General features: G+C 43.5%; 1 protein-coding gene across 1 annotated transcript in view; it reads right to left on the bottom strand.

Moving 5' to 3' along the window:
- SERPINE3 (serpin family E member 3) overlaps positions 1 to 7,177 on the bottom strand; it is a 34,023-nt gene extending 26,846 nt beyond the window's left edge. Inside the window, exon 1 of the mRNA XM_060194874.1 lies at positions 6,922 to 7,177. Within this exon, the coding sequence (XP_060050857.1) occupies positions 6,922 to 7,177 (256 nt within the window). The remainder of the gene's footprint in view (positions 1 to 6,921) is intronic.
- Positions 7,178 to 14,735: the final 7,558 nt, after the last annotated feature.

Here is a 14,735-nt window from a genome sequence, read left to right as displayed (position 1 = left end):
GGAGGGAGGGAGGGAGGGAGGGAGGGAGAAAGAGAGAAAGAGAGAGAGACCATAGCACCAGATCTTCCTTTGATGTGGTAAGGATAGGGCTTAAACCTGGGTCACATACCAGTAGTGGTTTGTTTTTTGTTTTGTTTTGTTTTTTGCCTCCAAGGTTATCGTTGGGACTTGGTGCTCCTGGAGGACATTTTTTTCCCATTTTGTTGCCCTTGTTGTCGTCCTTATTATTGCCATTGATGTTGTTGTTGGATAGGACAGAGAGAAACCGAGGAGGGAGACAGCGATGGGGAGAGAAAAATAGACACCTGCAGACCTGCTTCGCCACTTGTGAAGCAACCCCCCCTTCAGATGGGGAGCCCGGGGCTTGAACTGGGACCCTTATGCCAGTCCTTGCGCTTCTCGCCCTGTGCGCTTAACCTGCTGCGCTACCACCTGACCCCCAGTAGTGGTTTTTTTATGCACACTGATTCACAACTGCAGCTTCTATGCTCCCTTAGGTGTCTATAACTGGAGCAAGGGCACAGCTGGCACCCCAAGCTTTGCTTTCCTGTGCATATGACCTGGAGATATAGCCTTTCTTTGTTCTCACTTCCTTCCTCTTGGGCACAGCCCTGTGGCTGAATCTCCCCAAGGAGACAGGGGCTTGGCACCCCTTTCTACACCACCCTCTTCATCTGATCTCCCAGGACACCTTTTCAGATCTCTGGGTTGAGGTCAGTTCACTCTATGACTCTTTTAACACCCTTATGTCCCAGGAGGCAGTAATAAGCCACTGACTTTCTTGAGCAAAGGGATTTGGCTGGGCACCAGAGTGTCTCTTGGCCAGGGCCACAGCCAGCAGGCTGCAGATGACGATGTGGGGAGGTTCCACTCACCCACAAAACTTTCATGATGAAAGCTGCTTCCTGGAATCTATGCCTATAATGTTCATACATGAGCTGTGTAGTTCATGAATTAGCACTTAACACGAGCGATCACATTTTATTTGAATGAGACAAAGCTTATGAAAAACTAACTTATGATGAGCTTTTCCCCTCTCAAGGAAGGTCATGTGTCTTTGTAGACTCATGTTCCCACAGGCCGCTGAGTGTCTGTAGGGCTCTGGAGGTGAGAACTAGCCCTGGCCCACAGTGAATGCAGTGTGACTCAGTGAGTAGTCCCGGAGCTCTGCTGCCTGGGACCAGTGGTCTTGCTATCAGACACTTGAAAGTCCCAGAGTCAATTAACTGGGAAATCTCTCTCCACCTGGTTTGTCACTGCCCATTTACACACAGCAGGAACTTTTCTAGATGCTGCTGGAATAATAGAAAAAGAGCTGCCTCTGGGGTGCAGACAAGTTAAAGTCACTGAACATCACTTGGGTGCAGAGGGGTGGAGGATAGGTGGGCTGGGAAAGCTCTGCTCAGAGAGCCTGGTCCTGCTCTTGAAAGTGAAATAAGGGAGTCGGGCGGTAGCGCAGCAGGTTAAGCGCAGGTGGCGCAAAGCTCAAGGACCGGTCTAAGGATCCCGGTTCGAGCCCCCGGCTCCCCACCTGCAGGGGAGTCACTTCACAAGTGGTGAAGCAGGTCTGCAGGTGTCTGTCTTTCCCCCTCTCTGTCTTCCCCTCCTCTCCATTTCTCTCTGTTCTATCCAACAATGACGACATCAATAACTACAACAATGAAAAACAACAAGGGCAACAAAAGGGAAAATAAATAAATAAATATAATTAAAAAAAAAAAGAAAGTGAAATAAATGTGGGGCCAGGAAGCACCAAGCTCCCTGCTTTGATGTGTTGTCCTGGGCCTCTCTAGATCCTTGTCCATGATTGGGTAAATGGACTGCGATGAGAGATGACAGATGTCTCCCATGCAGCCCTGGAAAGATGATTCTGTCACGACTGGTTTAATTCCTCTAGATCCCCCCCTTCTGAAAAATAGACATGTCAGATGAGAGGAATCAGAAGGAAAGAAATCAAGGGTGGGGGCATCACAGGAGGTCAGGAATGTAGAAGGGATATATGGAAGCTTTGAGGAGAGGCTCCTGGGATAGGCACAGAGTGGGAGGAAAATGCTAGAAGATCTGATTTGCTCATGAGTCTTACTGCAACCATTTAACTCATTTGAGAGATCAATTTGGAGAGTGTCTCCTTTTTATTTATTTTAATGTTTTTTATTTGATAGGACTCTGTATTTATCTTTATAAATTGAGAGGGAAAGGAAAGCTAGAGAGGTAGAGAGAGACACCTGCAGACCTGCTTCTCCGCTTGTGAAGTGTACTCCCTGCAGGTGGAGGCCATGAGCAGACACCTGGTAATTGTGTGTGTGGTTTCCATGAGGCTAAATTATCTTTATGTCAGTAAAAGTGAAACCCATGCATGTCATCAAACAGAATTCTTCCCCAGGTCAGTTTGCCTTCATTCCTGTAGCCTCTACTGCTAGTGATGTTCTTGAAGTGGGTAGAAAGCTATAGTCTTTTTTTTTTTTTTTCTGTCCAGATCTGAGCACTGCACTTTACTGCACTGCTTAATGGACCTTGGAAGTCTCAGGCATAAAAGTCTTTTTGCATAACTGGTATACTATCTTCCCAGCCCTAAAGTGCACTTTATTAATTCACTTTGGAAAAACAATGAAAGTATGTATTTCATGTGGAGAAAGCAGGAGTCCTCTTTGGGGATGGCCCAAGTGTCAGTTCAAATTCTCACACTGTGTCATGTGACTAGGGCTGGGAATTCTGGCAAAGCTCCTAGGCCTCAGGTGCTGGCTGGATACAGTGAGACGATCAGGCCAGTGTGTTCAGTGCAAATCTGAATTTGTCTGTTGACTGAGTAACACCAACACCCCAGGACTCTGGCTTGTGCTTTGATGCTGCATTTTAAACATTTTCTACTGGCCTGTATTGATGTTTTAAAGTATTTTAAAAACTTTAAAATGAGATGCTGAGAAGACAGAGAAGCGAGAGAGTGAGAAAGACCACAGCACTGAAGCTTCTGCTAATGCCACGTGAGTGGAGTTTGAACCTGGGCCATGTATTGACTTTCAAAAGAAAGACTAGGCCAGGGTAGGTGGTGGGCACTGCAAGTTGTTTTAAAAAGACTTTCTGCTTTATCTGGAGTAAACCAAAGTACAGGGGAATTCTGTGAGCTAATACTACGTGAGTGGCACCTTCCATGTCATAACTAATCATGACTGCATACAACAAAGAAGCAGTTTCAGAGGGGGAATAAGGTGAGATTATGCTACATAGGGATTGAATAGTGATCATTCTTGACAGTGGATAATTCTGGAATGGGCTCTATGGAGTCTGTTAATCACCATATTTGGTTAAGCAGGTACCATGGCTATACCTGCCAGCAGAAGACATACTATCATCAGATGCTTTTCTCTGTGGGATGCCCATGCTTGCCCTCTGTCCTGCCTTCTGTGGGACTCATTGCAGGCAGAAATGCCTGCTCCTTCTTCATACTACTGCTTATTCTTCACAGCCCAGCCTAGAGGTCATATCTTTGGGGGAATCTTTCCGATGTGCCGGTGGAATAAAGCCTCCCCTTCCCCTGTACTGACTTATTTCCAACAAATATGTGCACTGCACTGTGCTCCTGTGTATTTCTCTGTGCAGCATCCCCCAAGACTGAGCTGCTGAGTTTAGAGTTCTCCTGATTTCTCTGGAGGCTCAGGCACCCTGTAGCAGGCATTCTGGAGTGCTAAGTGAATTGCACTGCATGGGATCCAGTGTGCCTGGAAATCCATTTCTGTGATATACTTGCTGAGGAAAATTAAGTCGAGGTGGGGGGGGTAGGCGGGTGGTGGCTCACTTGGTTGAGCGCACATGTTATAATGTACAAGGACTCAGGTTTGAGCCCTTGGCCCCCACCTGCAGGGGAAGGCTTCACAAGTCGTGACACAGTGCTGCACAGTGCTGTCTCTCTGTCTCTCTCCCTCTCTATCACACCCTTCCCTCTTGATATCTGGCTATCTCTATCCAACAAATAAATAAAGATAAAAAACCCTACATGGCAAGAATAAATTAAAAAAAATTAAGTCCAGGCCTGGGGAGGCAGCATAATGGTTATGCAAAATACTGCCTGAGGCTCAGGTATCTGGTTTAGTCCCCAACACCACCATAAGCCAGACCTGAGTAGAACATTGGCATCTCTCTCTCTCTCTCTCTTGCTCTCTCTCTCTCTCTCTCAAATAAATAGAGTTTTTTTTTTTTTTAAAGGAAGGAAGAAAGAAAGATTAAGCTCAATAACTTATGTCAGACTTTGGTGATCCCCGGAGGGAAAGCACTTTGGAGGACCGGGAGAATTGTTTTGGGTGGGAGCTGGGGGCAGGCAGGGAAGGGCAGGAGGCCGAGAGCACCTTGTGGCCTGACATCTTGAGTGCTAACCTTGGCTTGCCCAGGTCCCAGCTAAAAGGAAGCAGCTTGGTTTAGAACATGGGCTTTGGTTCCAGAGAGTGTCATCTGGAGTCCCAATGCTGTCACTTACCACCTGTGTGATTTTGAGAAAGTTGTTTGGATTCTGTGCCTACAGGCTCATCTTAAAAGTAGGAAAGATATCACCTCCCTAATAGGATTGTTATGTCAATTAAATAAGTTAATATTTGTAAGGTGTTTGAAACATTGCCTGGCACTTAGCTCTATAAAAGGACTTATGACATGAAATTGAGGGGTGGGGCTAGGTGATGGTACACCCAGTTGAGCACACAAGTTACCACGCTCAAGGTCCTGGGCTCAAGCCCCTGGTCCTTACCTGTAGGGGGAAGCTTCATGAGCAGTGAAGCAGTGTGGCAGGTGTTTCTTTTCCTCTTTCTCTACCTCCCCTTCCCCTCTCAATTTTTCTGTCTCTATCAAAAAGAAAAAGAAGAGAGAGGAGTTGGGCGGTAGTGCAGCAGGTTAAATGCACGTGGCATGAAGCACAAGGACTGGCTGAAGGACCCTGGTTCGAACCCCTGGCTCCCCACCTGCAGGGGGGTCGGTTTACGGGTGGTAAAGCAGGTCTGCAGGTGTCTGTATTTCTCTCCCCCTCTCTGTCTTCCCCTCCTCTCTCGGTTTCTCTCTGTCCTATCTAACAATGACATCAATAACAACAACAATAATAGCTACAACAACAATAAAAATAACAAGGGCAACAAAAGGGAAAGTAAATATAAAAGAAAAAAGGAAAAAAATAAATTAAAAAACCATCATGATGTCACCTGTGAGTTGGTACAATAACATATTGAACCCTCAAGCATAAAGTCCTGAGTTCTATCCCTGGCAAAGTATGTGCCGGATTGACACTCTGGTTCCCTCTACCACTTTATTCCTTTCTTTCTTTCTTTCTTTCTTTCTTTCTTTCTTTCTTTCTTTCTTTCTTTCTTTCTTTCTTCTTTCCTTCCTTCCTTCTTTCCTTTTTTATTTTTTAAATTAATTTTATTAGCAACTTAATGTTGATTTTAAAAACTATAAGATAACAAGGGTATAATTCCACACCTTTTCCACCACCAGAGTTCTGTGTCCTCATTCCCTCCATCAGAAATTGCATTAGTTTTGTGTTCTGGGAGGTGGCACAATAGATAAAGCACTGAACTTTAAGCAGGAGATGCAAGCAGGAGATGCTAAGTTCAATCCCTGGCAGCACATGCACCAGAATGATGTCTGGTTCTTTCTTTCTCTCCTCCTTTCTCATTGATTAATAAAATATTAAAAAAAAGAAATTGCATTAGTTTTTCCAATATCACAGATATGAGTTGACTGTTATTTTTATAACTATCTATCTATATTTATATATTGTCTATACTTTATTTTTATACTCTTATTTATTTTTTCCTATGGTCCTCCCTTGTCACAGCTACTACTTCTGTGTGTGGTTTCCCCCTACCCCCTTCTCTCTTTGGATCCTGATGGAACTGGAATTCAGAGCCCTCTGGCCATCTTCCCCTAACATTTATCCCTCTGGGAGGTTTTTTTTTTTTTCTCTCTCCAGGGTTATTGCTGGGGCTTAGTGCCTGCACTATGAATCCACTGCTCCTGGAGGCCATTTTTTTTCACATTTTGTTGCCCTTGTTGTTGTGCTTATTGTTATTTTTGCCATTGATGTTGTTGTTATTGGATGGGACAGAGAGAAATTGAGAGGAGGGGAGACAGAAAGGGCGAGAGAAAGATAGACACCTGCAGACCTGCTTCACCACCTATGAAGCGACTCCCCTGCAGGTGTGGAGCCAGGGGCTCAAACGGATCCTTACGCAGGTCCTTGCGCTTTGCGCCATGTGCGCTTAACCCACTGTGCTACTGCCCAACCCCCGGCCCAAAATTTTTTATGGGGTGCAGAAGATAGAAGGTCTACTTTTGTAATTGCTTCTCCTCTGGACATGGACATTGGCAAGTTGCTCCTTTCCCCAGCCTGTTTTTATCTTTCCCTGGTAGGGTAGGGTTTCTTTCTTCTTAATAGATTAATAAATCTTAATCCAGTGACATAGTTCACTTGGATAGTGCACTGCTTTGCCATGCACATGACCCAGGTTCAAGCCCAGCCACCCTCACTGCATGGAAGGAAGCTTCAGTGCTGTGGTCTCTTACACACACACTTTCTGCCTCTGTCTCTATTTAACACAAACCATCAGAGAAACAAACACAAACTAGATAAGTAAATCTTAAAAAGAAAAAGACCCCCACCTCCACAGGGGGAAGCAGTATTGCAGATATCTCCCCTGTCTTCCCCTTTCCCTGCAATTTCTCAAAATAAATAAATAAAACTTTTAAAAAATTAAGAAAAACTCTGGAACCTGAGATAAGAAAGGAAACTAAACACCTCAAGGGTTACCTGACTGCTTCTTGCCAAGTAGTCACATCCTCTTTAGCCATCACAGTAGCTAGGAACTTTCCCACCTTCCCAGGCAGTCTGAGTGTGACTGAGCAGGAGAGTGAGCACCAGTGTGAATGTGAGCGTGGGCCTCCTACCTTGGACGGTATAGCCTAGGGCCTGTGCCAGCTGCAGGCCAGTGTTCCCCTGGGCTCCAAATTGTAGGATCTCTAGAGGGATGGACACACCAGCTGGGGCGATGACAAAATTAGTTCCATTTCTATCAGCTGCCGCACTCTGGTAGAGGCGAAGTGCAAACTCAGTCTTCAACAAGGTCAGGTTCTCTCGGAGGTCCCCATCTCCTCTGGGGAGGCAGGCATGGAGGAGGAAGAGCATGAGCAGGAAGGGCTGCATAGTGGCAGGGAGGGCTCCTGCAGAGCAGGGATGGGGCAGTCAAGGCCTGCAGTGGACTTACCTGGACACCCCTGCTCCATCTCCAGGGCTAGAAGAGGCCACAGTCTCTTGGGCACACCCAGTCTGACCCTGCACCTGGCTTCTTGACTACACTGTGTCAGCACTAAGAATAGTCCCTGGGGCTGAGCAGTAGGGTACCAGGTAGGGCACACACATTACCATGTTTAAGCCCCCAGTCCCCACCTGCAGTAGGGAAAATTTCATGAGTGGTAAAGCAGGTCTGCAGATGTTTCTCTTTCTCTTTCTCCATTATCTACCCGCTCCCTCTTAATTTCTTTTGTCATGTCGAACAAAAAAGAGAAGGAGAAAGAAGGAAAGAAAGAGAAAGGAAGAGAGAAAGGAAAGAATAAAGGAAGAAAGAAAGGGAAAAGACATAGTCCCTAAGAATATAGACCTCAAGTTGGAAGACTGGGTTTTAAGCCATCTTACTAGATATGCTGCTTACTAGATATGCGACTTGTGGGGAAGGCCTTGGCCAGGTCAGAAGCAAACTGTTAAGTCAGAAAAGAAGTGTAAGGAGTCCATCCTACTGGTTTTTCTCAGTATTTGGCTATCTTATAGCTGTGCTATATTTACCAATAGTCATAACAACAACAGTATTACATTATATACTATGTCAAAAATGATTTTGTACTTTCTCAGCTAATCACTAGAATAATATTTCAAATGTTGAGATAAGGATGGTCAGAGAGCTCAGTTATAAGCAGCATACAAGTAAAACTCATGACTCAAATCCTGCTATTTTTAAAGTTTCTTTTTTATATATTATTTATTTAGTTTTGGTAGAGACAAAAACCAGGAATGGAGAAGTAGAGTGGGAGAGAGAGATACCTGCAGCACTGCTTCACTGCTCATGAAATTTCCCCTGCAGGTGGGAACTGGGGGCTTGAACCTAGGTCCTTGTGCATGGTAACATGTGCATTCAACCAGTTGTGCCACCACCCACCCCCAAAGTTCTGCTTTTCTAAGAATGGTATAAGGTATCTAGAATATATATATATTATATATATTAATTATAATATATATTAATTATATATATTAATTATATATAATATATAATATATAATATATAATATATAATATATAATATATAATATATAATATATAATATATAATATATAATAAATATATAATATATAATATATAATATATAATATATAATATATAATATATAATATATAATATATAATATATAATATATAATATATAATATATAATATATAATATATATAAGCTAATTGTAGTTTCAATGTGAATTATTCTCATAAAAGAATAATTTTTACAGAGAGCAAAATTATAAAAAATTATAAAAATGTATCTACTGTCATGGATTGTACTCCTCCTAGGAAGAGAGAGTTTGGATGGAAATTAATAAAAGGAAGGGAAGGGCTAAGCAAAAAGTGTTTTCAATAACTTTGTCACACATGTAGTCTGCTATGACTTTTGGTAAACTCTTTAATTTCTTGGTACCAGACAGAATTAATACAAGAATGACCCAGTCCAAAGTTGCTTTTTATGGCAACATTGAGAGACCACCAGGTTCAATGGTGTTCACTTCAGATTAGAGCTCTAGATAGGAAAGACAGCCTTCCTTCCTGCAGTCAGGCACAGAGGCAGTGCTTGGCTGGTTGGATTGAGTTGGAGTCATAGGGGTAGGTGTGACTTGTATATGGGACCAGCATGATAGACCACCTGGGTAGTGTACCTGCTTTGCCATGTGCATGGCCCAAGTTCAAGCCCGATCCTAAAGCATTGGAAAAAGCTCTGGTACTGTGATGTCTTTCTCTCTGTGTCTCTATTTCTATTTGAAAATGTCAGCCTGAACACTGAAGCCCTGGTAGCATAAGAAGAAAGAGGGAATGAAAGGAAGGATGGGAGGAAGGGGAAGAGAAAAGAAAGTGTAATTGTGTTTGGAGATAATGAAATGACCAAGTTTCGGACTCCCATTGCTCCTATTACTTCCCCTAGGATGTTCAGGCCCAGGTTCCCAGAGACCACATCCCACCTTGGTACCTCCCGGATGAGTGCCTACTCACAAGTTCTTGTATAGGAGGACTGTGGTGTTTGTTTCCTTGCCTGACTCTGCTCCTCTGGGTATCCAGCATGAACGCACTCTCCTTTTAAAACGGTGGAGCTGAATCTGCTTTGAATCACAAGACAGCACAGGGAGGAAGCTGGCAGTTGCCGGCGATGTCTCTACCACTCAGTCCAAATTCCTGGAGCCTGAGGTCCTGCGGAGGGCCAGAAGCAACACAGCCCCAGCCAGCAAAGCCCAGAGCTGAAGCGGCCCTGGGGAGGGAGCCAGCCATGCCCAGCAAGCCAGCTTAGGCTTGTGACCTGGTTGTACCAGCAAGAAACCCCTCACCTAGCCCTTTGTCACTTTGAGGAATTTCATGGGTAACTCTGTTGTTAAGGCTTGTGCTGGGTACCAGGTACCCAATGCTTCTACCCTCCTCTGGTGAAGGAAACAATAAGTCAGTCATTGGGCACTTGAAGCTGTTAGCAAATGAAATTCTGCAAAGGGGGAAAGGGAACAGTGGAAGCTAAGGCATAGTCAGAACAGGGTGACTTTCCTTATATATTACAACAGGGAATGCACTTGTCTATTTATGGAAGGACTGTTAATAACTTCTGCTCTTCCCAGACCCCACTAACCCCAGACTGTATTGGATACAACAAATGACACTCAATGCTTTATCAACTGGGAATAAGTCAAAGCTCACCATGTAAAGAAAGGACTACAGAAGTTGGATAAGGGCAAGAGACCCAGGCCACCCATCATCTGGGGCTCTCCCACATAGATATGATGAGCCTAGACTCTAGACTACTTTTTTTTTTTTTTTTTGCCTCCAGGGTTATTGCTGGGGCTCGGTGCCTGCACCACAAATCCACTGCTCATGGAGGCCATTTTTTCCCTTTTGTTACCCTGTTTTGTTTTGTTTTTATCATTGTTGTGGTTATTATCATTGCTATTGATGTCATTGTTTTTTGGATAGGAAAGAAAGAAATGGAGAGAGTAGGGGAAGACAGAGAGGGGGAGAGAAAGATAGACACCTTCAGACCTGCTTCACCACCTGTGAAGCGACTCCCCTGAAGGTGGGGAGCCGGGGGCTCGAACCGGGATCCTTACGCCGGTCCTTGCACCAATCCTTGCGCTTTGCGCCACATGCGCTTAACCCACTGCGCTACAACCCAACCCCCAATTCTAGACTTCTAACAGAGCTCTCCATCATCACTGGTCACTTCCAACAGGAAGACTATCATAATTGCTCTTGTGGGCTTCTCCAGGACCTTGCCATCTCTATAAAGTAGCAATGGTAGGGACTGCTCCACTCTCCGAAGGGAGGTTTGGTCATTCTAGTCTGACACTTGAGGAAGACTGGTTCTGAAATGAGTGCAGCCTAGAATGTTCCCAGTTGTAGCCATGGACTGTGAGCTCAAACCAACAGAAGTTACACAGGCTCCTGTGCTAAATATGAATATATATGGACCCTAGGTCAAATCAATAGGGTAGACATGGTATTTACACAGTTAGTGACATTTGTATACTTCCTCATGTTCAGGAGCTACTCACTTCCCTAATGCAGCTTTCTAGCCCTACTCTCACCTCTGACAACATCCCCCTAGACAGTATTTTAAGTCTACCTGCATGTTAGCTATCAGACACAGGCAAAAACTACTAAAGACATATGCCCCATGGAACATATAGAATATATAATAGACTTCCTAGCTTCTTCCCACCCGAAGAGCCCCATTTTAATCTACTGTATTCTTACCTTTTGGATCCTGTTTATTAAACAATTTGTCCTGATTTATATCTTACCACCTTTCAGCCACCAAGTTGCAAATGCTACTATGATTCCATTCTGACTTCCCTGGGCAAATGACTTTACCAAAATATCCTGGAACCTCAACTCCCCAGAGCCCTACCCCACTAGGGAAAGAGAGGAACAGTCTGGGGGTATGGATCCACCTGCCAACGTCCATGTCCTGCAGAGAAGCAACTACAGAAGCTAGGCCTTCCACCTTCTGCACCCCATAAGAATTTGGGTCCATTCTCCCAGAGGGATAAAGAGCAGGGAAGTTTCTAATGGAGGGGGTGAGGTAGAGAACTCAGGTAGTGGGAACTGTATGGAGTTATATCCCTACTATTTTAAAATCTTGTAAATCATTATTAATTCACTAAAAAACAAACAAACAAACAAAAAAACAACTACATGGAGTCGGGCAGTAGCACAATGGGTTAAGCACACATAGCGCAAAGCACGAGGACCAGTGTAAGGATCCAAGTTCGAACCCCTGGCTCCCCACCTGCAGGGGAGTCGCTTCACAGGCGATGAAGCAGGTCTGTAGGTGTCTTTCTCTCTGCCCTCTGTCTTCCTCTCTTCTCTCCATTTCTCTCTGTCCTATCCAACAACATCGACATCAATAACAACAACAATAATAAAAAAACAAGGGCAACAATAGGGAAAATAAATATAATAATAATAATAATAAAACAACTACAAATGGTGAGGTGGTATTGCCAGGAAGGTAGTGTAGCAGGTAGAGAATAGGAGCTATCTGTGTGCAGACAGGCTCAGTCCCTGGCACTGGTGTGCTGGGCTGGCTGGAATGGTGCTCTGGAATCAGTCTCTCTTTCTTAAAAATAAATAAATGTTTACAAGAGAAAGAGAGAGAGAGAGAGAAAAGCTCTTCTCATATACAACAACTAATGAATCCAAGGTTTACTTTGACAAACTGACCCTATTGTCCATAAGTAAGTGCAGATTCAGGGAAAGTACAAAAGGATTCTGTTAAAAGTCTGTCTTTTTTTTTCTTTATTGGGGAATTAATGTTTTACATTCAACAGTAAATACAATAGTTTTTACATGCATAACATTCCCCAGTTTCCCATTTAACAATAAAACCCCCACTATGTTACCTATCATCCTTCATGGACCTGTATTCTCCCCATCCACCCACCCCAGAGTCTTTTACTTTGATGCAATATGCCAGTTACATTTCAGGTTCTACTTGTGTTTTCGTTTCTGATCTTGTTTTTCAACTTCTGCCTGAGAGTGAGATCATCCCATATTCATCCTTCTGATTCTGACTTATTTCACTTAACATGAATTTTTCAAGGTTCATCCAAGATCGTCTGAAAACGATGAAGTCACCATTTTTTACAGCTGAGTAGTATTCCATTGTGTATATATAACACAACTTGCTCAGCCACTCATCTGTTGTTGGACACCTGGGTTGCTTCCAGGTTTTGGTTATTACAAATTGTGCTGCCAAGAACATATGTGTACACAGATCTTTTTGGATGGATGTGTTGGGTTCCTTAGGCTATATCCCCAGGAGAGGAATTGCAGAGTCATAGGGTAGGTCCATTTCTAGCCTTCTGAGAGTTCTCCAGACTGTTCTCCACAGAGGCTGGACTAATTGACATTCCCACCAGCAGTGTAGGAGGGTTCCTTTGACCCCACAGCCTCTCCAGCATTTGCTACTGTTACCTTTTCTGATTTTTGACATTCTCACAGGAGTGAAGTGGTATCTCATTGTTGTCTTTATTTGCATTTCTCTGACAATGAGAGACTTGGAGCATTTTTTCATGTGTTTCTCAGCCTTTTGGATCTCTTCTGTGGTGAATATTCTGTCCATGTCCTCCCCCCATTTTTGGATGGGGTTATTTGTTTTCTTGTTGTTGATTTTGGCAAGCTCTTTATATATGTTGGTTATTAAACTCTTATCTGATGTATGGCATGTAAAGATCTTCTTCCATTCTGTGAGGGGTCTCTTGGTTTGGGTAGTGGTTTCTTTTGCTGTGTAGAAGCTTTTTAATTTGATGAAATCCCATAGGTTAATACTTGCCTCAGTCTTCTTTGTAATTGGATTCATTTCATTGAAGATGTCTTTGAAATTTATGCGGAAAAGAGTTCTGCCAATATTTTCCTCTCAGTATCTGATAGTTTCTGGTCTAACATCCAAGTCCTTGATCCACTTGGAATTTACTTTTGTATTTGGTGAAATACAGTGATTCAGTTTCATTCTTCTGCATGTTTCAACCCATTGTTTCCAACACCATTTGTTGAAGAGACTCTGCTTTCCCCATTGAATAGTCTGGGCACCTTTGTCAAAGATTAGATGTCCATAGGTGTGGGGCCTCATTTCTGGGCTCTCAATTCTATTCCACTGGTCAGTGTGTCTATTCATGTTCCAGTACCAAGCAGTTTTGATGACAATGGCCCTATAATACAGTTTGAAATCTGGGAGTGTGATGCCTCCGGTTCTGTTCTTTTTTCTCAAGATTGTTTTGGCAATTCTAGGTCTTTTCTGGTTCCAGATAAACATTTGTAGCATTTTTTCTATTCTCCTAAAAAATGTGCTTGGGATCTTGATGGGGATAGCATTAAATTTGCAGATAGCTCTGGGAAAAGTCTGTCTTTAAGACTCATTCTGAATTGGATTATTAAGGTTAAAATAGATGACAGCTTAAGTGCTATTAACAATGAAGGAAAATAAAGTATTTGGGAGTGGACGCACCACTTAGTAATTATTTCTCAGGCACCTGCTAGTGTTACTGTTTGAAAATGAATAAGGGGGCAGGCAGTGGTGTATCCAGTTAAGCACATGTTACCATGCACAAGGGCTTAGGTTCAAGCACATGATCACCAGCAACAGGGGAGAAGCTTCACGAGCTGTGAAATAATTCTGCATCTCTCTCCCCCTCTTTCTCTCCCTCCACTTACTCTCCTCTCTATCTCCTCCCTTTCTTCTCTATTTTTCTTATCAAGTAAAGGGAAAACAAACAAACAAAAAAACCCCGACAAATGGCCACCAGGAATAACTGATTTGTTTATGTAGGCACAAAGCCCTGGTGACAACCGTGATGACAATTCTTCTTCTTCTAGCGTTTGCCCTTCTTCCGTAGCCAGTCAACAGCGTCAGGTTGAGCCTGATGTCTGCTTGTTGCTGGCTTTGAAAGTGACTGGGATCCATGTGGATTCAGTCAGCTAGGAAGGATCGTCAGTTTCCCCAATAAATGGGTACTCACGGGATGCACCACGAGAAGGTCGATCCAATGCATCCCATGATGACAATAAAAATAAAAAAAGAAAGGAAATGAAACTGTTTTTCATCTGACTACTATTCATATGTCTATAATTAGTAGGTAATTTACTTTAAAGTGATATTTTATTTGATGGCACTCAAACCAGGGAGAGTGTATGGCTCTTATGATAGTTATAGTTCTTTTTTTTTTTTTTTGCCTCCAGGGTTATTGCTGGGACTCAGTGCCAGCACTACAAATCCACTGCTCCTGTAGGCTATTTTTCCCATTTTGTTGCCCTTGTTGTGGTTGTTATTGTTGTTATAGCTGTTGTTGTTGTTGTTGGGTAGGACAGAGAAATGGAGAGACTAGAGGAAGACAGAGAGGGGGAGAGAAAGATAAGACACCTGCAGACCTGCTTTACCACTTGCAAAGTGTCCCTCCTGCAAGTGGGGAGCTGGGACC

The sequence above is a fragment of the Erinaceus europaeus genome, chromosome 7, assembly GCF_950295315.1.
Source record: "Erinaceus europaeus chromosome 7, mEriEur2.1, whole genome shotgun sequence".
Classification (NCBI taxonomy): Eukaryota; Metazoa; Chordata; class Mammalia; order Eulipotyphla; family Erinaceidae; genus Erinaceus; species Erinaceus europaeus.
This window is presented reverse-complemented; position numbering and strand designations above follow the sequence as displayed.